We start from the raw sequence: 23,954 nt of genomic DNA on the forward strand, positions 1-23,954 counted from the left end.
TCCCTTTGTTTATCACACTATTGTCTCTCTTTCTCCTGTCTCCCAAGGTCATTTCCAAACACCATTACGCCCAGCTTGGATTAGATGAAAAACATAAAAATAAAACAGGATTGAATTAGGATGAGCTGGATGTAATTAGGATGAGAGACCACAATAAAAGACGCCATTAGAAGCTGGACTTGAAGTTGGAAAGACATTGGGAAAGAAGATAATGACATGCTTAGGCATTATTTCTAAAAATGCCAACTGGAAGAGTCCATAAAATTAGCAGAGGTCAATTCAGTTCAAGGGAGATTAAACTTGACCTATTCTGGAACTTGCTATCATTTTGAGGGACAGAATCTTTTGTAGCATCTGTACTTGTTACGTGCGTCTATCCAAGGGTAGGCAAGTATATACATTATAGCCATATAATAAGGTTCTGTCAAAAAAAAACAGCCATGGATGGGATAAATGCAGTTTCAAATGACACAACCCTAAGGGTCTGCTGTGATTTCAGTTGTTTAGGATTAGAGCAGGGGTTCTCAACCTTGGCAACTTTAAGACTTGTGGACTTCAACTCCCAGAATTCCTCAGCCAGAGTGACAAGGCCAGGATTGAAAGGACAACATCAAAGTGTTGTGTAAAGGAAGAATCAATCACACCAAGGGTGTGAGTGCGTGTGAAAAGTCAAGGTGTCAGGCGCACCCACACAGTCAAAGCCCCAACAGCTTTTTATGTGGACACATTAAAAAGGAATGGGACTTCCATTGCAAAATTGCAGCGTGTCGTCTTGATTTTGATGACCTTCTCTTTCAGCTACCCCAGATACCTCTGTTTGATACTTCTGCTATCTCTGTTGTCATATAAACCGATGCAAGCTTGATCTAGAAAAGTGATGGAGGGCTCAACACTGTCACACTACCATCACCTCAGAGAGAGAATTTCTTTATCGTCCCAGAGGGCAAGATCTAGACCAAGACAGAAGCTATCAAAATGACCAAAAAAAAGAGGTGGTTCAGAAGAATATTTCTTACAGTTCCAGCTATCAGGCTACTGCATGGTGTAGAATAATTCCCATTCTTTGCTGGAGATTTTCAAACTGTGAACCCTTCAAAGAAAACCAGACTAGGAAAGCAAAGTCATGCAGGCCAATACTGCTTTTATTATAAAGTTATAGCATCTTGTAAGTGTGGATGCACTTCCCCACTCCTCCTCTTTTAACTTTGTGAGAACTAGAAGGTCTTGTCGGGGGCACCGTCTCAGATTACAGTTCTGCTTTGAACTCAGATTTCTTTTATCAGATCACTGTCCTGGCTACTGTTCTTTCTCTTGTCTCTCAAAGTCATTCCTTTTGCCCATTACATCAACAGATGCTGGATGGTTAACTGTTGGAGACTCTGCAGATTCTGCAACAAGCAGTGGGGGGGGGGGGTTGGATTTGATGACCTCTCCATTCCCTTCCAACCTTATGATTCTTTGCATCTTTAGAGAAACATCACTTGGCAGGTGTCCTTGCATCTGAATCTGAATCCAGCGGGACAATGTCTGTCAAGTGCAATCTCAACAGTTGCCTCAGCTAGTAAACTTCCTGTGACCTTCCTAACTCTGGGCAGAGCCTTGTGGCCATCTGCTTAACCCATCTCCTCTGTTCCGTTTTGCAGAGATGCTGAGGTTTTCCCCTTCTCCCAGTTAATTGGAACTAAGGCTAGGGAGACAGCTCACTGCACACAGCCAAAGCTTATATTGTGAATGATAAATATTTAGTTTCGCTATCCCAGAGCCAGGCCTATGAAGACACTGTAGCTCTTCTCTGGACCTGGCCAGATGTCTCCTGCTTTATGTGCACAAAAGCCAACCTAGAAATGTAACAAAATAAAAATTTTGGCTGGTTGTTACAAAACAATATTGTTTAGCTGACTTTCCCTTACCTTCTGCTCTGGTCATCTTCTCCTCATTCCTTAGGACCTCTTCCTCTTTCACATCTCTTTTTCTTCTCCCCACTGCACCAAACCATTGGAAGTAACAGTTCCACTTAGATGATTCATGCATTTGAAGAAATGGTTAAGACTGAAACTGAGCTGAAAAGATGATATGCAATCCAATATACCGCTCATTGATGGTCAACCCCCAGGCCACTAAGAAGAGAAAACATATGCAGGTTTATCAAGTAGAAAAACATTTATCAGGAATAAATGTTGGCTGTTGGCCAGCTCTGAAAGCTCAACTTCTTCTATCATGTCCTTACAATGAGTGAATTTTAGTCTCTGAAAACTCTACATATTTCATACCATAGCTTCTCTGAACACATGAATATGTTGGATATAGATGTGTTCCAAATAGCACATTTGTAAATCCCTGAACCAGCCTTCTTTTCCAATTTGGTGTCCTTTAGTTAGGGTGGATTTTGAATCCCAGATCATAAACCAACACTTCTGGATAGTGGCTGTTTTAGGGATATAAAATTAATTGTTCATGATAAACTGGTTCTTAAGTTTTATTATAGTTTAGACCAACATGTTGGCTGGGAAATTCTGGGAATTGAGGTCCACGTAGCTTAATTCTGCCAAGGATGAGAAACACTGGTTTAGACTATAAATTTCTACATTGCTAATTAATGAATACTTTTTTTTGTTTCTAGGGGCTTCAAGGACTGATTGGAGGTCTCGGGCAGAAAGTAAGTTTTTAATGCCAAAATTCAGTTCAGGGATTGAATTAGTAGGGGATGCAACTGAGCCAGTGTTCAGAAACCAATGTGACATGATTCAAAACCAAAGCAAGACAGACTTCCTAAATTGATTCAAGGCATCTGATTGGATAAAATTGACAAATCCTAGCTTTGGAGAATAAAGTAGTTGGTTCATGGAAAGATGATCCACCTAACTGTTTCCCTCCCATTTCAAGATAGGAAATTACTATTTTCTTAACACATGATTAAGGAAGTATGCGGTGATTAAGAATAGTCGTTCACTGTTTGGTTAAGAAGCCCTAACGCCAATTGGGAAAATAGCAGATCAATGAACTAGAGTCAGTGGTGAAATTGTAGGTTTAGAAAACTTAAATTGTGGCTGAAATACACTGAATTGCCTACTAAATTCTGTCATTCTTGGTCATTTTCTGCAGGGACAGAAGGGTGAGAAAGGAGACTTAGGACTTCAAGGAAAATCAGGTGCCCCTGGGCGAGATGTAAGTTGCACAACAGGCATCCTTCTCTTTGGTGACATCGCTGTTGCTGATTTCCCCTTGATTCCTGAATTAGATGATGTTCTAATGATTCCCTGAGAATTACATCAATATTCAAACACCATTTTTCCTAGGATCTTTGTATCTTTGAGGAATGGGGTAGAGACAGGTTTTTTGTTTAGTTTTGATATTTATGTTTAATAGCTGTTCGGCTATTTTGCTATCCTGTACAGAGAGAAATAGATATAGGTAGTTGCATTTGAGGTCAAGCCATTGCATGACTTGAGAACAGTGTCCAAGCTGAACCATATTCCACTCATAAGTAAGCAAGGTGTGCCAGGTTCAGCCAATCCAAAGGCTTAATATTCTTGGCGAAGACCAATTTCTGTCTTGCTTCCTACTCTTTTCCTAACTAGAGGGAGAGTTGAGCATATTCAGGCTTAAGTAAACCTTATCCTCAGCCTATAGAGTAACAGTAACAATATAACAAAGTTGGAAGGTTCCTTGGAAATCTTCTAGTCCAACTCCCTGCTCAAGCGGGAGACCCTATACCATTTCAGATAAATGGTTGTCCAATCTCTTCTTAAAAACCTCCAGTGTTAGGGCACCCACAACTTCTGGAGGCAGGCTGTTCCACTGATGAATTGTTCTCACTGTCAGGACATTTCTCCTTAATTCTAGGTTGCTTCTCTCCTTGATTAGTCACCATCTAATTATTTTAGTTTCAGAGTCCATCTTTGAGGAAGCTGATCGTGAACTGCATGAAATGTAAGGAAAGCTAACAAAGTCTGTTTTTTGCTATTTTCTAGGGCCGACCTGGAGAGCTGTGCATAGTAGGGCCCAAAGGCCAAAAGGTATTTATTAATTTATTTCATTAAATATATACGCCACCCATCTCACTGTTATGTATTGTGCTAGTTGAAGACAGGGATGGGGTGGGGTGGGGAATTCTTCTGATAGATAAACTTGACTAATGGCTGTGATGTTATCTTAGGGGGATCCAGGTTTCGTTGGCCCTGAAGGGCTTGCTGGAGAACCAGGACCTCCAGGGTTGCCAGGCCCACCTGGAATTGGCCTTCCAGGAAAACCAGTAAGGATTATTTTCTGACTTACCACTACTACTCTTCTTGGAAAATAAATCATCTGTAAAAGTGGAGCCTCCTTCCAATTTGATCTCTGATGGTCTCATAGACATATCCATGTACTTTTCTTGGGAACAGTAACTTGTCTTTGCCTTCTTCTCTTTTCTCATCACAGTCTAGTGCAGTGGTTCTCAACCTTTTTAATGCCGCGACCCCCCAACCGGTCGTAAGTAGAGAACTACTCAACCGGTCGTAAGTCGAGGACTACTCAACTGGTGCAGCACCGTTTGCAGAATGGGACTTTTGGCGGGCTCAGCAGGGCAGAGACAGCCTGGACAATTCCTATTGGCTTTTGAAAGCAATAGAATTAGACTCTATTCAAGAGAGTCTATTCTATTGGCTTTCAAAAGCCAATAGAATAAAAGGGAGTAGCACAGCTAAGGAAAAGGGGGAAAAAATGGTGGACTGCGTTGTTTGGCGACCCCCGTGAAATGGTCGTTCGACCCCAAATGCGGTCCCGACCCACAGGTTGAGAACCACTGATCTAGTGTACAGCCCTGATATTCCCATAAACCAATCTGGTGTAGTGGCTAAAGTGCTGGCCCAGAAACTAGGAGATGGCGAGTTCCACCTTAGGCATGAAAGCCAATTGGGTGACTTTGGGTCAATCACCAGGAGACTCTGAATTCTAGTCCCAACTTAGGTATGAAAGTCTACTGGGTGAATTTGAGCCAGTCCCTTTCTCTCAGCCCAACCCACTTCATAAGATGGTTGTTATGGGGAGCATAGGAGTAGGAAGGAGTATTAGGAATGTTCACTGCCTTGAATTATTTATAAAGTAATAGATGTGGGTCAAAAACCTAATAAATAAATAAATAAGGATCTCCCATCTACAGTAAATATTAACCAAGTTCAACCTTGTTTGCCTTCTATGCACAAACTAGGTCAGCCAGATACTGCCACCTGCTGATACTTTCTCTACTCGTGCATTAAACCTGTAATTCAGAGAAGACCTAAATTACTTAGGAGTTGATGGGAACACCATGAAGAGGTGTTCTACTTTTACTGCTGGGCTTATTTTTCCAATTCCAGAAAATAGATGGAGGTTGAGGTAAAAGCAGATAAATTGCAGTAAGGGAGGTGAGGGCATTTAACCCTTCTCCACTTCATCATTCTTCTGGCCTAAATATCTCATTTCCCCAAACTGCTATTTCATCCTTTCAGAGGAGATATATGTTCCTGGAGATGGGTTTTAGATTGAGAAAATGTGGGCCTAGACTAAATTCAAAGAACTTTGAATCCAACAAGAAGATTCCGTTAATACGTCTCCCTGATCACATCAAAATATTGCTTTAGCTCTGGGGAAACTTTTCAATTTTTGTAAAGGGTTTATCAAGATTCATTTTGATGCTCCTGAAGAGAGAATGATAAACATGCCTTGATGATGATGGTGGTGGTAGTATGATGGTGATTATGAAGACACCTATGTTTGTGATGATAAGGATGAGGGTTTTCTTGGGAAAATCTAGCCATAAGGGATAGGTGACTATTTTTGACTGAGCAAGAGTCGTTGTCCACCAATTACATCCAGTCAGATCTTAGACTTTTCTCCTCCTCTTGCAGTGCTTCCTTCCTAGGAGACCTCTTTCTCTCTCAACACCAACCTCCAACTGTCTGTTGGTGACAGATGATTGTTCACGTTCTTCACATTTGTGCTCTCCCTTTAGCTAATTCCTCCAGATCAGTGTTTCTCAACCTTGACAATTTTAAGGCATGTGGACTTCAACTCCCAGAATTCCACAGCCAGCATTGCTGGCTGTGGAATTCTGGGAGTTGAAGTCCACATGCCTTAAAATTGTCAAGGTTGAGAAACACTGCTCCAGATGGAGCAGGAATTTTCCAGCCCTTTAATCCTGAAACTGATAGGGAAGCTTCGGATAAAAATCCATCCTAAAATAAAGTCGAAGGTGGACTGAGCTAAAGATTTAAAATATGGAGTCAGTTCATTGCCTTTTCCTGTATGAACTTTATTGGCTGGTAGATAGGTACAACCTCAGGTTTAATGTTTTTGCCCAGGGTACATTTATTTTGAGTTTTGTTACAATCACAGTTACCTGTGATAGAGTTTTGATTTCCCTGTGATGGACAGATAGGCTAACATCTGGGGACAGATGCTTTATTACAGTTGCTTCTTTCAGTCAATGCACTTTTTGTAGCATCCCTTTGAATGGTTCACCACTATTCCAGAAGTCATCATACTGATAAAATACCTATGGAGCATAAGTCTAGACTAGGGGTAGTCAACCTTGGCTCTTTTATGACTCGTAGACTTCAACTCCCAGAATTCCTCAGCCAGCATGGCTCAGCTTGGAAACCTCTCCCTTTTCCCTCAGCATGGCTGGCTCAGGAATTCTGGGAGTTGAAGTCCACGAGTCATAAAAGAGCCAAGGTTGACTACCCCTGGTCTAGACTTTCTTGTCAGGTTGTGTTTCCTTTCATTAACAGTGCTTTTGATGGCTCATTTTTGAACAACTTTAACAATTTGGTTTTCATTTCAGGGTGATCCCGGTGGGCCCCCAGGTTTGACAGGAGAGAAGGTATGTTATGAAACTTTAAGAGCTTTTGTGATCTCCAATGGTTCTAATCTTGAAATGAACATCACGTCTTTTGTTCTTAACAGTGTTACTACTGGGCTAAATTTCATTGCCATCAATTTTGTTCTCTATTTCCAGGGAAATTCAGGACCTCCAGGGGAAAGTGGATCTCCTGGGAAGCCAGTAAGTCCTTTCTCCAGCATACAAATCAATGAACTAAAGGTCACAATATCTAAGGAGCTTCTAGTTGTCATTGACTTCCAAGCTCTTGACTGGGCTGTCTTACCCAAGTCATGGGACCAGAGAAAGATACTTGGAAAGCGGGATGATCCATTGATGAGTTTATCTTAAAATAGGCATCTTCAGCCTGCTTCCCTCCTGTTGTGGTCATGGTCTTCCATGGCTTGAGATACCTATCATCAAGCAGAATCAAGAATTTCCTAGCTGTAGGGAACTAGGTGAAAAGAAGGCCTTTTCACGATGGCAAATTAATCCCTCTATGAGTTTTCAGCAACATAGTCCCCATTCTGTTGGCAGAATAAAGGTCTATTCCCAGGTTTTTGAAGCAGGAGATCTGCTCAATCTTGTGGCCATCTATCCTCCAGGAATGGCTCTTGGGCCTTTTGGCAAATGCCATGATTTTGGTTTTCTGATAATTGACTATTAGTGGACTTCCATGCAGTACTGCGTTGATGCTCTCAATGTTTTTTAAGAGTGTTCTGAAAAGTATTGCTGCTTTGTCCACACAGAGTAGAACAAAGATGTGTCTTCCAGAAAGGTTGGTGGGATGAAAGTTCAGATTGAGGACATGGCCCACCATGGAATTGCTATAAAAATTGAATAAAGGTGGGGGAAGACAATATGCAGTCTTGCTTGATGCCTGTCTCGGTTTGAATGGCTATTTAAACAGAAGAAAGGCAAAGAAATGAAACAATAAAGGAAAAAGAAAAAAAAACTAGAGGAGAGTTGTTTTCATTTTGCTGTGATTTGGAAAGAAGGAGAGAGATCTTTCTTTCTTTGTTTCTCCCTTTTTTTGTTTCTTTCTCACTTTCTTTTTCCTTCCTTCCTTCCTTCCTTCCGTCCGTCCGTCACTTTTCTTTTCCTTTCTTTCTTATACACATATATAAATATATACTCATTTTACACAACTGTTCAGTAACGGCTAACCATTTTTTCTAAATCTGGAACTATTTCCTCTGTATTTGCTTTCCCTTTTGGAGAAATGCATGTCCCAAAGTCCCCAGTGTGCACTGAATGTGCACATTTACACAGCGTATCCCTGCCTATATTAACTTCTGACATGTTTTTTCCTATGAAAGAAAGTCATATAAATGCTGGTTGTGTCCTGTTAGTTGGTGTTCTGAATATGGGTCCTCTAGCTGTTTATCCTTGGGAAGCAGTCCAACTTTGCTGCTGTCTGTTTTCACATTCCATTGTGAACACTGCAATCTTAGAAAAACTTGATTTGAATCCTTGTCAGCTCTCATTCCTTTTGTTTAGGGTTTAGGACAACAGATTTTGTGGAAAATTGGAAGCATTTGCTACCTCCTCCCCATTGGTTCCTTTTGTTAAATTTTGTTTTTAGGTCCTTGGTGTGTATGTGTGTGTGTGTCCTAATGTCATAAAAATGGACTTTTCGCAAAGGCTACTTTACGTCCCCAGTTCATATGAAGCTAAACTATATTGGCCCTACTAATATTTTGTGGCTCTGGATGATAAAGAGGCCATCAGGTTATTTGGGTAAAAGACTGGCAGAAGCTGAGAAAATGTTCTTCTGATATTGCTTTCCAAAAATGAAGCTCACTGGGCCTTTGGCTTCAGTATATCTGGCAAAGAAATTACAAAGACTTTCTCTCACACACCATTCTGTTATTGATTCTTACATGCCTAATTCTGACATCTTAATCTGTCATGGAGGACAGTAATGTAATGAAAGCTTTCTGTGTGTTTTCAAATAAACCTTTTATGTAGCATTCGGTGAATCCGGAGGGGTCCTTTGATGAGGTTGGAGGAGGAAACGAAGGCAGGGAGGGAAGGAGTATGTTTCATTCCTTTCTCTTTCCTACACACTTTACTTAATGTTGTGATTCTGTGCCAGCCTGTGCTCCCAACAGCAGAGTCTGAGGAATCTGAGGAGGAGGAGGTGGAGGAGGGCCATCAGGGGCAGAGGGAGGCTCTGGTGAATTACAGGACTCACGTTTTGATGCAGAGCCTGGGCCTTCCAGTCGTGTTCCTGATGAAGCTTAGCTTTGTGAGGAGCATGAGTCAGACCCGGAAGACCCACACCTCATGGACTTGCTAATTGACACCTGCACACGTCAATTAGCGAAAGTAAATCAGCAGCAGTCAATATGGCAACTCCAGGGTAAAAGGAGAAGGCACTGAGAGGCAACGCCTTGGGACTGCTGTATAAAAAGAGGAGGTGTGGGCGGTGCTGGTTGCTGAAGGCAACCGTTTGCAAAGTGCTTCTTGGAATCCTGGTCTGTTCGTCTTGCTTGTGACTATTCTGTTTGCATCGTGTTTCCTGTGGACTATTTCCTTCCTTTGGACTTGAGTTTTGCTGTTTGTGTTTTAGACTATTTGACAGGTTTGTCACCCATATTAAAAGGGGTTTGTTTTGTTTTAAAGTCTCCAGCCTATTGTATCAACAGGGGTTTGGTCCCTGTGCCTTTAATAAGGACGGCAATAGGCTGGGATAGAGCACTTAATTTCAACCCCAAACATCTACTCAGAGTAAGCTGGCTTCCAAACAACTAGGGCTACGATCTTCTCTCCTATTCTGGGCTCTGGACTCACTTTCAGAAGTGAGTTTCTCACAAAAATGGAACACTATTAGCAAACATCAACTTAAAAGACAGTGGCACCTGGAGACAACTCAAGGAAGTAGTAACTATCCATCCTTACTTGTGAGCGTCCTGATTAGAAAAGCTAAAGCATTCTTCTATCTGTGTTAAGCAGCCCAGGTTTTTGCCTTTTGGTGATAGTGAGATCAGGATAGAAAAAGAGTTAGCGAGCAAACACCATTAGATATTACTCGCCTCCTTTACAGAAACCTTTCCCAAACTTAATGTATATATCTCAATTCCATTTGGCTGGAATTTTAAGAGGATCGATCCACCACATCTAAAAAATGTTAAGTAGTTGAGGATGGCCATGGAACAGGTAAAACCTGCCCCGCTGGTCTTTGGAGGCAGCCCCAAAATTTGGCAGGGGGTGCTTGTTTGAGCCGTTCTGGGCCATGTCATGTAATAAAAAAAGCATAGCGGTCAGCCACCCTCCACCTATGCTCTGGGGAACAGGACAGACACCAGAAGAGTCACCACCATCTTATTCTGTCTCCAATCCTACTTTTCTCTGGGTTGAGAAAACTTTGTCTTCTGTTGAGATGAAGTTCCTCTGGACTTAATGGGACTGTCTTTGTGGGTGAGTAAGGAAGTGGTGAGACTTCAAGTAGGTTCAGAAAGCACATTGTCACAGTTCTGATATCTCTGTACACATGCTGGATAGTTAGGAGATGGTCTTATTAGCATTTTATCAGCCAAATTAAACCATTCCCCTTTCTCTGCAGGGCAAACCAGGGACCCCAGGCCTGAAAGGTGTAAAGGTAAGTATAAAGAAATCAGGATCAAGGCAGAGTTTCAGAGGGGTTAGAGGTTAGAGCAGGGGTAGGCAACCCCGGGTCTTTTATGACTCATGGACTTCAACTCCCAGAATTCCTGAGTCAGCATGGGGGAACTATGGTTGTCTTATGACTGGTGGACTTCAACTCCCAGAATTCCTGAGCCAGCATGGGGGAACTATGGCTCCCTTCATGACTGGTGGACTTCAATTCCCAGAATTCCTGAGCCAGCATGGCTTAGCTTGGAAACCTCTCTCTTTCCCCTCAGCATGGCTGGCTCAGGAATTCTGGGAGTTGAAGTCCATGAGTCATAAAACAGCCGAGGTTGCCTACCCCTGGTTAGAGAATGCTAGGATGGGTTATAGTTTTTGTTAGTACTTTTACTCTTTGAGGATTCGATTCATGTTTCCTTTTCCTACTGTTGTTAGTTTCCGGTTCCTTTGTGTTCTTTGTGTTCAATACATCTTTATGCTTTCCTAACAGGGTGATCCGTGTGAAGTTTGCCCTACTATTATGGATGGAAACCAAATTGGCCTTCCTGGGAATCCAGGAGCCAAGGGGGAACCTGGACCACCTGGGAAACCCGGCAAATCAGTGAGTGCATGGATTGCTTTGTTCTTTGAGCTCATGGTGGAGAAGCCATCCAGATGCTCTTGGAAAAGGGGAATTTGCTGGATTGATGAGCTAGTGGAAATGACTTCTGACGCCTTCCATGGATTCTCCTTTCTTTTCCTTTTTGCAGGACAAACCTGGGCCTCCAGGAACTAAAGGCAACAGGGTAAGTGTGGGATTCAACTCCTGCAGGGAAAAGAGAAAGGGAAGAAGAGATTATAGGTGTAGTTCTATGGTACACGCAAGATCCTTGATGGTGCAGTGATTCGAATGCAGTTCGACAGGCAAATTCTTCCCACAGCCTGCAGTTCGATCCTGAGGGGCTCAAGGTTGACTCAGCCTTACACCCTTTTGAGGTCAGTAAAATGAGGAGCCAGATTCTTGGGGGCAACGTACTGACTCTGTAGACTTCTCAGAGAGGGCTGAAAAGCACTGTGAAGCAGTATATAAGTTTAAGTGCTATTGCTGTCTGCAAAATGAAACCCCCAGATTTAGCCTCTTGTCTTTGGTAGTTCCAGTTTTACAACATATGGTGTAGCTAGATCAGATCAGACCTTTGACTCCAATTTAGGCTGAGAGATGGATTGAGTTATTGAATATTCCAATGGGTACTTAGCAAAATCCACCTTCTCAGCCCAAGGCACAAAATGGAAGTCTCGTTCATATATTTTGTAAATTATAATACACATTTTTCCATTTAAAAACAATACATTAGGGGAAAGTCTTCCTAAAACGCATAGGTTTAGAAACGAATGCATTTGTAGGCCTTATACTAGAGAAAGTTGTGATAGGTGGCAGAGGTTACTATCTCTGGGCGCAACTTGGCACGTAAAAAATGGTGTATGGAATTTAAAGGGAGCAAAGAGTAGCAAGCAGGAATTGACAAATATAGTGAAATATATTTATGTATTTATGTGTGTGTCTTTGAAACAAAGAGAAAGGTACAAACTAATAGTTCAGAAGAAAAGGGGGGGGGCTGATCTTGTGGTATGTAAATAATGAATGGATGTGGGGAATTTACTGATGTGCATTTTAGCCTTTATGCTTAATTATGAATGGGAGAGCTAAAAAGGATGTCCGTTGGTATGAATTAGTGGCATTTTGGTGATTATGGAGGCATATGAAAGTAGAAATCGATAGACTGCTGATCAGTGCAGTTTATGCTCCGGTGAATAGTAATAGTGGAAGAATTGGAGATAACTTTTGAGGAAAAATTGTGCAACATTCTGAATGTATATGACCCAGGACGGATAAATATTCATTTTAGTGACTTGCTTGGATGACCGGGAATGAGCTGAGAGAGAACAGAAAAAGTGATTGTGCCATTAGGAGACCCAATAACGAAGAAGTAAGGTGAATGTTTGGTGAGCAGAGACATGGGTCTATGTTTCAAAGACATGGTTTAAGTTTAAATCTCCATGCATACACTTGGCATAAGAAGAACTGTAAATCTAAAGCAATGGCTGGTTTCATTTTTTTAAATGGTTATTGGTTGATTAGACAGATAGAAATAAAAATAAGGGCTACAAAACCCAGAAGATAGTAATAGGCTGTTGTATATTAATATTTGCCTAGATCCAAACATTAAATCTTGATCACAGAGAAGAATATTTATGCTGTTCTCTTTACTTAGTTAGTGAATAATGAACTATTGCATGTTATTTACCCCAGACAGAAGCATCTGCAGGGAATGGTAGTGGGTGGGTGGGTGCGTGTTAAACTGTCAACATGACATCCATAACCAAGGAATCAAAGCCCCACCTGGATGGCCCTGATTTCAGATTATAAATCTAATATGTATATAGGAAATGACCAGGCTGAGACGAGGCAGGGGTCAAACACGTCATATGCCACGAGTCCCTGCGCGCCAGCAATAGCTGTACATCCAGCCACCTTGAATGCCTCTCTTATCTCCCACTCATTTGGTTTGACCGTTAGTAGTTCAGATTCTTGCAGAGAGCTTGCAATAAATCTTTATACTCGTTTGAAAGGCCTGGATTTCCCGATTTCCAGGCGCTTGACAGTGTGGCTCCATAACAAAACAAACACACCAAATAGGCACGCCATATTCCTATATTGAAGAATTTCACATTAATTCAAAATCACATTCACATCTTCAAACCGTATTAATTTCCCCAAAGCCATGGTAAAAGTACTTAGGGCTATGAGACCCGCGTAGAATAATCATATGGTAAAACCACCTCTCGCGTATAAGTGTCCCCTCTGTTGTTTTATATTTTCTGCACTATTAACAGCCAATCCTATTTAAATATTTTCTGAGGTGTCAAATAAATATGAAAAAAAAATATTGTGCTGATCTAGGTCACTTCTGCAGCAATGACTCACAGTGTCTTCTATTACGGCCACGTGATGTCTCGCTTAACGATTTTAGGTGTTCCCTTTACTGTGGCAAAAAAACAACAACTTATTACTTATTTATTTAAAACATTTATACAGCTGCCCATCTTACTCTGGATGTCTCCCAATCCAAAGTTAAAACTTAGAAACCATAAGAAAAGTATAAAACGTAAACACATTAAAAACAACATGTCTCATTTCCTGACCGCACTACATAACGATGAATTTTCTGATCCCTGTGGTGAGGACTACCTGTAAGACTGAGGAATTCTGGGAATTGAAGTCCACAAGTCTTAAAGTTGCCAAGGTTGAGAACCCCTGCTGTAAGAATAAGGAGAGGTAAAGGACATATTCTTGACCAATTCCATGAAATATGTTGGCAGGCCTGATGCTATGTGCAGAAATTCTCTTCCTGACTACTTGGGCATTACTTATTAATTAAGATAACAGCTGCCTGGCCACAAGGGAGCCCCACACTCTGAAAAGGCTCCTGACTTGGCAACTTGCATGATGGATTGGATTCTAAAATGAAAGCAAGCCAACTGCTAGATTCTCTGGAAATTTTTCCTCTCCCCTTTCAATAAATCCTGTTAAACTCGGTGAGAATCTACTTTCTCTTGAAGACGGTTGCCAGGAGCTTCACAACAGATGAGGCAATAATTCCATGTGAATATTTATGCATTTATTTGTCAAAATTTATGTAGCCACCCATCTCACAAACAAGTGGCACTGGACAGCCTACAGCAACGGAAAAACAGTTAAATTAATGACTAGCAAAACTATTGTCCTTGTAATTGTTTTATAAAAGCATTTAAAAACTATAAATGACAAAGCGGAAAAGGAAGCAATATTAGGTGAAGATACACATGTTAGTAATAACTAATAATACCATCAAAACTGACACATTCACCATCTCTCAGTTGCAAAAGATAGGTTTATTGGGAACAACTTACATCCTTCAGTGATTCCAGAAGCGGTGAATGCTCCAACACTGGAAGTTTTTAAGAAGAGACTGGACAGCCATTTGTCCGAAATGGTGTAGGGTTTCCTGCCTGAGCAGGGGGTTGGACTCGATGACCTCCAAGGTCCCTTCCAACTTTATTATTATTATTATTATGGATCATTGCACAGTCAGCCAGATGTTCAGATTAGATTTGGCATTTTGTCTACCTATCGAGTCCTTACCCAGGACTTGGGCTAGGCAGATGTGGATGTTTGATGGTATTACAGATATCGTCGCAGGATGGAAGCAGTTCCTAGTAAGGCCGCCTTTTGCCATTGACTAATAGCGAATTTGTCAATGCCAGTGGTGTTCAAGTGGTGCTCCAGTTGTTTTGGGATTGCACCCAAGGAGCCTATTATTATTATTATTATTATTATTATGGATCATCGCACAGTCAGCCAGATGTTCAGACTGGATTTGGCATTTTGTCTACCTATCGAGTCCTTACCCAGGACCTGTGATAGGCAGATGTGGATGTTTTATGGTATTACAGATATCGTCGCAGGATGGAAGCAGTTCCTAATAAGGCCGCCTTTTGCAATTGACTAATAGCGAATTTGTCAATTCCAATGGTGTTCAAGTGGTGCTCCAGTTGTTTTGGGATTGCACCCAAGGAGCCTATGACTATTGGTACTACCCTTGCTTGCTTTTGCCACAGTCTTTCTATTTCCATTATTATTATTATTATTATTATTATTATTATTATTATTATTATTATTATATCTATAATCCATCAAACATCCAGATCTGCCTGTCCCGGGTCCTTGCGAAGGACTCAATAGGTTGATAAAAATGCCCAATCCAGTCTGAATATCTGACTGACTGTACAATGAACAATGATTAATAATAATTAACAAGTCACTGGTCCCTGGGGTACCCTGTGGTACCCAGGCCTGATGGCACATCCAGACTTTGAGGGACCTTTTGAGGTAAGGATACTCCCATAAAGCAGGCACCACAGCAGATAAAGACTTGGCAAATGTAACTGATCAGTAGAACCCTCTCTGCTGGATTTGGTGGGATGGGTAGATGTCACTGGGGAGAGGTAAACCTTCAGATAATCTGATCCTAGACCATGCAGGGCTTTTAACGTCCAGTTTGGTCTAGTGGTTAAGGCATCAGGCTAAAAAGCAGGAGACACTGAGCGCTAGTTTTGCTTTAGCCATGAAAGCCAGATGGATGACTTGGGCCGGTCATTCTCTCAGCCCAAGTCATCTAAAGGGGTTGTTGTTGGGGGGAGGGGAGGAGGAGGAGGAAGGTGTGTTGAATATGTTCACCATCTTGAGTTATTTGTAAAAATAATAAAAGGCAGGATACAACTTAACAACAGTTCATTCAGTGATCATCCAAAGTCACAAGGTCACTGAAAAAAAGTGACGTGTGACTTAATCATGGCAGCATCCACGTGATGAGAATTCAGACGCTTGGCGACTGACTCACATTTATGACGGTTGCAGTGTCCTGGCGTCATGTGATTCCCTTTCGCGACCTTTTGACCTTTCGCAAAGCCAATGAGGAAGCCAGATTCACTTAGCAACAGGGTTACTAACAACTGCAGTGGTTCGCTTAACCAAAGTGGCAAGAAAGGTCGCCAAATGGGGCAAAACTCACTTAACAAATGTCTCACTTAGCAACTTAGCATGTTGACAGCTATCTGTAAAACATACGGCGTGCAGTATAATGTTGCTGCTGTTTCAGTCAAGAGGCCAATTATTTAGCAGGTCATTTAGTTCGTTGCCAATCTCTTTGCTCTGTGTAATTCAATCAGTATTCTATATTAAGTCCATAAAGAAAAATTAAGTTCCAATATAGCCAACATAAAAGGTTTATAAAATTTGATCTAGATTGCTTTGAAATGTGGTCAAGAGTTCCTTAACTTTGATCTCCAAATTTTCTTTTTTCTTTCTTTTTCCATGAAGCACTTGCGTTCATAAGTCCATAAATATGTGTCTTGAAATATCTCAAACAACCGTTACATTCCCAATTAAAAAAAACTTCAAAATACTGTTTAATCTATTTTGGTAAAAAAATATCTTTGATAATGAGGTTCTATCTAAAATGCATAATGTTGCTGGAGGATGATCAGATATTTCAATAGAATCAATATTGCATTTATCCATCCAATTAGCGAAGATCAAAATAGTAAAAATTAATTGAGTTGGGAACAAGTCTAAAATGGAATTTTTTAAAAAAAGAATATTCTTACTGTGAAGGATTTAATACTTGGCACACACTTACAAAGAAAAGAAAGAAAAGAGAAAATTAAACGCCAGCATATAAGATTGTAACATTAAATGAATAAGAGGTAAATTTAGTTGAGCTATATAATGATGTGAGAAAGGATCTAAGACTTATTAAAATCTTTAGCTATAATTATCCTATCTCACCAGTAAACTAAATATATATTAAAATACCTATACACTACAATGGGTGGTCCTCAGTAGTGCCATAATAATTAATAGATGCAGTGTAATTAATGCAACCTTTGTCCATCAATATTTTTTAAAAAATCCTTCTTGTTTACTACAAAGTTTGAAGATTTCATAGTTAACACTATAGCATTTCTGTCAGATTTTGAATTCCACTCATATATGATTAACAACTCTTTCTCTAGCTAAACAATCTCAGCATGGAACTGACTGGCTCAGGAATTCTGAGAGTTGAAGTCCACGAGTCATAAAAGAGCCAAGGTTGCCTACCCCTGGTCTAAACAGTATGCTTATTGACTTACATATTAAACTTGCATGTTTAATGGAAACAACCTAATCAGCCCACAAGCAGCATGGCAGAAAATGGGGAAGCCGGGAAAAGAATGGAAGAGAGGTTAGGAAAACATAAACCATTGAGACATAGAAGGTACAGTTAGTCCTTGACCTTTCCATCATGGTTGTAAGTCATGACAGTTGCGTGATTTTACGAGCTTTTTTACAGGCGTTGTTAAGAGAATGGGATGGTTTTAAAGCAGCCACTGCAGTCCCTAAATCAGGGGTAGGCAACCTTGGCTCTTTTATGACTTGTGGACTTCAATACCCAGAATTCCTGAACCAGCCATGCTGACTCAGGAACTCTGGGAGTTGAAGTCCACAAGTCATAAAAGAGCCAAGGTTGCCTACCCCTGCATTAAGTGAACACTGCAATTGCCAAGTGAACTAATGGTTCGCTAGGAACAGTTTTGCCAAACATTGGAAGTAAATGTTGGGTGGTTGTTTTTTTTTTTTTGCAAAAGTTATAGTACTGCAGGATACTACAAACAGCCATAAATGCAGTCCAACTGCTGAGCATCCCAAGTTCAGTCATGTGATTGCAGGAGGTGGTCACCATTGGAACCCTGAATCCAGGTTTTAAGTAGTCCCCTGATAGGTCCACCATAATTTTGACCAATCACTAAGCAACCAGTCATAAGTCAAGGATGACCTGTAATACATTGACAGCCTACCTCAGTGATGGTGAACCTTTTAGAGACTGAGTGCCCAAACTGCAACCTAAAACCCACTTATGCATCATCGAGTGCTGGGTGGGTGTGGCCCATTGGGTGGGTGTGGCCCATTGGGTGGGCATGGCCAATTGGGTGGGCGTGGCTGCAGTGGTAACGGCAGACTGGGTGGGACTAAAAAGTTCAATCAATCAATTCCAACTTTGCAAGGTCTTTTTTTCCCCGCAAGAAGTTGAAATTCTGATTGAACCTTTTTTTTTTTTTTTGCACACGGCGGCGGAGGCCTAAAGCAAAAGGTTTTATAAAACCCAGCTAAAGGCCTAGGACTGGGGTGATGGCACGCATGCCCACAGAGAGGGCTCTGAGTGCTGCCTCTGGCACCGGTGCCATAGGTTCACCACCACTGGCCTACCTTATAAATGACAATGCCAGTCCAGATGGGAAGATACCTTGAAGAAATCATTGGAAGAGACTCCGCCTTAATGTCCTCACTATAAATGAGGGAGGAATAGGATTAAGGCTTAATACGGCAGGTGCGTAGTCTCCTCTGTGCATGGGAAAAGCTCTCCTCTTTACGGTGCTCTAAAGCAGCCAGTGTGGCATATTATGGAACAGTGTCCTCCGAGCACATATCAGGGAAAGCTCTGAGACTTTCTGTATGCAACTCCCTCTTGACTATATAAATAGTCTGCCTTTGAATTTGTAAATAGACTAAAGAGTTTTGTGTTTGCCCATTGAGAATGTGAATGTAATTTGTGCCACACACTAAATACCGTATTTTCCGGCGTATAAGGCGACCCGGCGTATAAGATGACCCCCGACTTCGGCGCCGAGTTGCATGCCTAGAAAGTTGTCTTATACGCCGGAAACTACCGTAATTTCTGGCGTATAAGACGACTCGGCGTATAAGACAACCCCCAACTTCAGCGCCGATTTCAATGCTTTAGAAAGTCGTCTTATATGCCGGAAAGTATGGTAAATAAATAAAACGAGCGCTCGAAATTCCTCTTGCAGTCTCCAGGATGCTGTGTTTACCCCCAAGAGGAGCATGGATGAAACCTAAGCCTTCCTGAAGTCTGCATAGTTCTTGTTTCCTCAGCTTTGCCCAGCTGGATATTGCCTTTACTTGATATTAATCTTGGAAACTGCAAGAGAAATTCCCAACCTTCCCTTTTTATGAGTTCATCAAGGTACGGTGTCTTCAAATTTGAAATGCTTCTTGGAACAGGGACCTGGACGGGGTCTCCTCTTCCATCTCAGGGACTAAGTGGTCCTGAGGGCCTGCTCTGTGCAAGTCTTTAAAGCTGATAATTAGAAACTTAAATTGCTTTCAGAAGCAACGTGATACAGATAGCCCTAGGTTTATGGCCACTCATTTAGCCACTGAAGTTACAACAACACTAAAAAAAAAAAAGTGACTTATAACCAGCCCTCCCACCTAATAATAATAATAATGATAAAGCTGGAAGGGACCTTGGAGGTCATGCAGTCCAACCCCCTGCTCAGGCAGGAAACCCTATACCATTTTGGACAAATTATTTTGGCAACTGTGTTATGGTGGTTAAAGCATTCCCATAGACATTTGATTGGGATTTCAGTTCTTGGCAACCATCATGCATTTACAGTTGTCGCAGTGTCCTCAGTCGCATGATCACCATTTGTGATGTTCCCAGAAAGTTTCCCACAAGCAAAGTTGGGTTCCCCCCCCCCCGGGAGGGAAGGTTGCAAGTCACAATCATGTGATGCCTTACATAACAACTGTGGCATAAAGTGTTGTGCAGTCATGTGATGCCTTGCTTAATGACTGCACCATTTAACAATAAATGTGGGGGTCCTTATTATCATAATTCTAGGACTACCTATAATCCATATGGTCCTCAAAACAATGGGCCATAATTGCTTGAACTTCTGCATTCTGGCCCAGATGAAGCTTTCAGGTGAAAGGATATGTTACATAGAGTAATACTGTAAGTACTAGAAAAACTAATAGCTGTGATTTTACATTTTTGTGTATATAATAATAATAATAATAATATAACAATGGCTTATACTTGGAAATTTAAAAAAGGACTGAAGACTTGATTTTGATTGCTCAAGACCAAACTATTCAAGCTAATGCAATTGAGGCCAGAATGGAAAAATCATCAAATGATTCAAAGTGCAGATTGTGCAAAGAGGCAAAAGAAATCGTGGATCATGTATTCACCTCTTCCAAGACTGTTGCACCAACTGATTAGAAACAATGACATACCACAGTTGCCAAAATGATTTATTTATGTAAAAATTATCATGTTCCATTAATGAAAAATTGGTAGGAACCTAGAGTTGGAAAAAGTAGTTGAAAATGAGCACGTGAAAATATTGAGATTTCCAAATAGAAACTAATTAAAACTTGGCTCAAAACACCCCAGATTTAACCATGGTTGAAAAGAAGAAAATGCAGACAATTGATGTGGCAACACTAGGATAGGATAGGATAGGATAGGATAGGATAGGATAGGATAGGATAGGATAGGATAGGATAGGATAGGATAGGATAGGATAGGATTAGAATGGAATAGAACAGAATGGAATGGAATAGAACAAGAATGGAACGGAACAGAATGGAATGGAATGTAGAATGGAATAGAACAGGAATGGAATGGAATGGAATGGAATTAGAATGGAATAGAACAGAATGGAATGGAATAGAACAAGAATGGAATGGAACAGAATGGAATGGAATGGAATGTAGAATGGAATAGAACAGGAATAGAACAAGAAAAGGGATGGGATGGGATGGGATGGGATGGAATAGAATACCAAAAAATCTTGGACAGCACTTAGAAAATCTGTGCACTGAGAAAATTTCTATTTGTCAATTGTAAAAGGCCTCAGTGCTTGGACCCATACATACGATACAACAACGTATTGTGACATCCTAGGTTCCAAAGATCCTGCTAGCCAAGATAAATGCAGGATCTGACCCCACTGTCATCTTAAACATCTTATCACAATAGTCAAAAGTGTCTCTACTGAACGGAAATAGAAACTCCTTGCTAACTTGTTCCAATTTCTATTTAATATTATGGCTGCATTGAAAAGACTTTGTATATAAAGGAAGAATATGTTAGCCTGCAATACAATTTGCATTGTCAGGAATGTTTAAGAATGGTATGATGTAGAGCTTGTAAGTGGTTCACTTCATCTTGAACCTGCTTGTTTGCTTTCAACACAATTTTGACCTTGATGGCACATTGCTGATCAGAATTCTTAAGCTAATTTCGTCTTGTGTGAATTAATCACTAAGGCTTTGAACTCTGCCGGTTCCCCATCTAAAAAAAAACAAAACAGAAGGCCTGTTTCACCTTATTTACTTATTGTCTTTATGAATTTTACTTTTTCTAAAGAAAGAAAAGCTATAAATCATAAGAAAGGGCTTCTCAAGAGATAATTATTATAAGCTGCTCCTGTATTACCATCTCTGCTATGCTTTCCCATAGCTGCAGCTGATTAGAATGCAGTAGTACCATCAATTACGGTTTTATTTCATCAGGGCCATGTAGCCCCTTTGCCCTATGGCAGCGTTTCTCAACCTTGGCAACTTTAAGATGTCTGGATTTCAGCTCCCAGAATCCCCCAGCCAGCAAACATTTTTGTGACAACTAAAACCTGGATGACTGAGAATCTCCATAGACAATCAGACTTCAGATGTCTTCATCTGTTGCTTTTTTTTTTTTTTTTGACCATCTGACTCTAAGCTAGCCAGTCTCTTTATTCCCCCTCTTCTACACTAGCTGGAGATTTCACCACAGTTATCCAAAGAAGCCCCTGTTTTTCATGGCTTCTGCAGAGTTGGCGTGCTCTTTTTCAATTAAATTGTACATCTAGTGGTACCCCAGGAAGCGTGCTTTTTCTGTTGCCCTCTGCAACACCATCTTCCCTGAGATCTTACCACTATCCATGCTCAAAACAGTTCTGAAAATCTGGCTGATTCTCCAGCCCTTGGGTTTAGGATGAGTGGCAGGTCTTGCATTCCTTATTGCATTTCTCCTGGCAATTGGGTTTTATTTGTTAGTTTTAATTGTACTGTACAATGATTTCAACTGGATACTGCCCAGATTTGTCACAGAGCGGCCTTGCACATTTCTACAATAAATAAATAAAGGTAAGGAATAAATATAGTTGTTGACTACTCTTCAGCTTGAAGAAGCTGTACTTGCTTGGATGGAGAGCAGTATGGTGAAGTTTCTGCTTTCTCGGTATTTTTAACCTCTGCCTCTTCATTTGTCAACCTAGAACTTAGTTTAAACAAAGGGAAAGAAGGGGAGTTTTTGACTTAACAATTAATAGAACAATCCAAAGATCACACGTACAACCGTAGCAGCATCCGCATGGAAACATGATCAGAATTGAGACACTTGGCAACTGCTGTGTATTTGGCGCCACATGGACAGGGGTAGGAAACCTTGGCTCTTTTATGACTCGTGGAAGAACCAAGATTGTCAAGTCAGCACATTGCCTTTTTCAGCTGGAAGGCAAAGAAATTAATATAAATCTAAAAAGCATGATTGATTTGATGGTCTATGGTGAAAGACTGAGACAATTAGCTAAGCGATGCTGAGAAAAAAAGTTATTCTGGGGGAAAAAATTAAACATGGAAGGAAACTGAAGAAGGAGAAGTAACAAGGGTGAAAGTAGAGGTGATTACAAGAAGAGAAAAATAGAAACCAGGTATTAAAAAAAAAGTTTTAGATGCAAAGAAAGAAATTGTGGAAGCTGCACAAAACAAAATCAATTGCCTTACAGGATGCCACGGCAGGGTGTGGAATTACAGTAATGGGAAGTGTGAAAAAGAATAATGGCATGAATGAAGCAATATAGGTTGTAGATGAAGAAAAAATGCATATAAGAGAATGATTGCTGCAGAAGAGGAAACCGAACGATGTTTAATAATGTGTGTCGAAAGAGAAGAGTTTGCAAAAATACAGTTCAGAAAAGCAAGGAATGGTTAAGATTAAAAGAATCCAAGAAAACACAGGGTGATTTTGATGGAAATCAAAATGCCTACTGTTTTGCAAGTAGGGAGAGAGGACTGAACAAGGAATCTCCTGCAGGGTGCATGGAATTAAAAATAAAAGTGATGAAATGAAATGCTCCTTCAAAAGGGAAATGAGAAAATGTTGGAAGGAATATTTTAGAGAGCAACAAATTGGAAGAGAGGAATCGAAATACTGTAAATACTGTTCAATTTTAGTGTCTAAGGAACAAATACTGAAAAAGGAAGACCTGTTATAAGGATGATGAAAAAAGGCTAAGGCTCCGGAGTACATGGAATTACTGGAGAACCAATAAAATTTGGATGCTGTATGGTCTGTTTACTGTGTGTGCACAGAATACATTTACGTCTGATGATTAAAGCCGTATCGTCATTACTGCCTACACAAAGGAAAAGATTTCAAGGGCGAATATAACATTACAGGGGAATTAAATTTATTAAGTGTATCTGGGAAGCCGTTTGGTAGAATTTTGACTGAAAAAGTACCAAAAATGACCATTTGGAAAGAGCACCATGGCTTTATGGTAGCGAGATGGGTGGCAAATAAATTTAGTAAGTAACTAAATAAATAACATTGGAGCACGAAAAGTTTTGTGTGAATATGGAGTTGAAGCTTGAAGGCTTAATGAAATAGGAGCAGTGTATGACAGAAATAAAGGCTGTGTACAAATGAACAAGATATTTAATAAACAGTTAAATAATTCAGCAGGGAATAACACAAAGACGTCTGATGATTTAAAATATTTACTGATAAAGTTATATGAAATGCTTGTCATGATGCTAGAGTCCTGACTTATAACCATTCATTCAGTGGCCGTTCAAAGTGATTTACAACCCAGGCCTCACACGTACAACCGTAGCAGCATCTGCATGGAAACATGATCAGAATTCAGGCACTTGGCAACTGCCGTGTATTTGGCGCCACGTGATCGTCATGGTCAGGGGTAGGCAATCTCGGCTCTTTTATGACTCGTGGACTTCAACTCCCAAAATTCCTGAGCCAGTCATGCTGAGGGGAAAGGGAGAGGTTTCCAAGCTGAGCCATGCTGGCTC

At 40.7% G+C, this 23,954-nt stretch overlaps 1 protein-coding gene across 6 annotated transcripts in view; it reads left to right on the forward strand.

Moving 5' to 3' along the window:
* The window catches only part of COL16A1 (collagen type XVI alpha 1 chain), a 292,803-nt gene that overhangs the window by 192,604 nt on the left and 76,245 nt on the right, over positions 1–23,954 (forward strand). For all 6 annotated transcript variants that reach the window (XM_039329689.1, XM_039329679.1, XM_039329697.1 and 3 more), the window contains 9 exons: positions 2,621–2,656; positions 3,103–3,165; positions 3,972–4,016; positions 4,157–4,252; positions 6,803–6,841; positions 6,977–7,021; positions 10,407–10,442; positions 10,941–11,051; positions 11,200–11,235. In XM_039329689.1, the coding sequence (XP_039185623.1) occupies positions 2,621–2,656; positions 3,103–3,165; positions 3,972–4,016; positions 4,157–4,252; positions 6,803–6,841; positions 6,977–7,021; positions 10,407–10,442; positions 10,941–11,051; positions 11,200–11,235 (507 nt within the window). The remainder of the gene's footprint in view (positions 1–2,620; positions 2,657–3,102; positions 3,166–3,971; positions 4,017–4,156; positions 4,253–6,802; positions 6,842–6,976; positions 7,022–10,406; positions 10,443–10,940; positions 11,052–11,199; positions 11,236–23,954) is intronic.

The sequence above is a fragment of the Crotalus tigris genome, unplaced genomic scaffold (genome assembly GCF_016545835.1).
Source record: "Crotalus tigris isolate CLP2741 ecotype Arizona unplaced genomic scaffold, ASM1654583v1 scf7180000017614.5298720, whole genome shotgun sequence".
Lineage (NCBI taxonomy): Eukaryota > Metazoa > Chordata > Lepidosauria > Squamata > Viperidae > Crotalus > Crotalus tigris.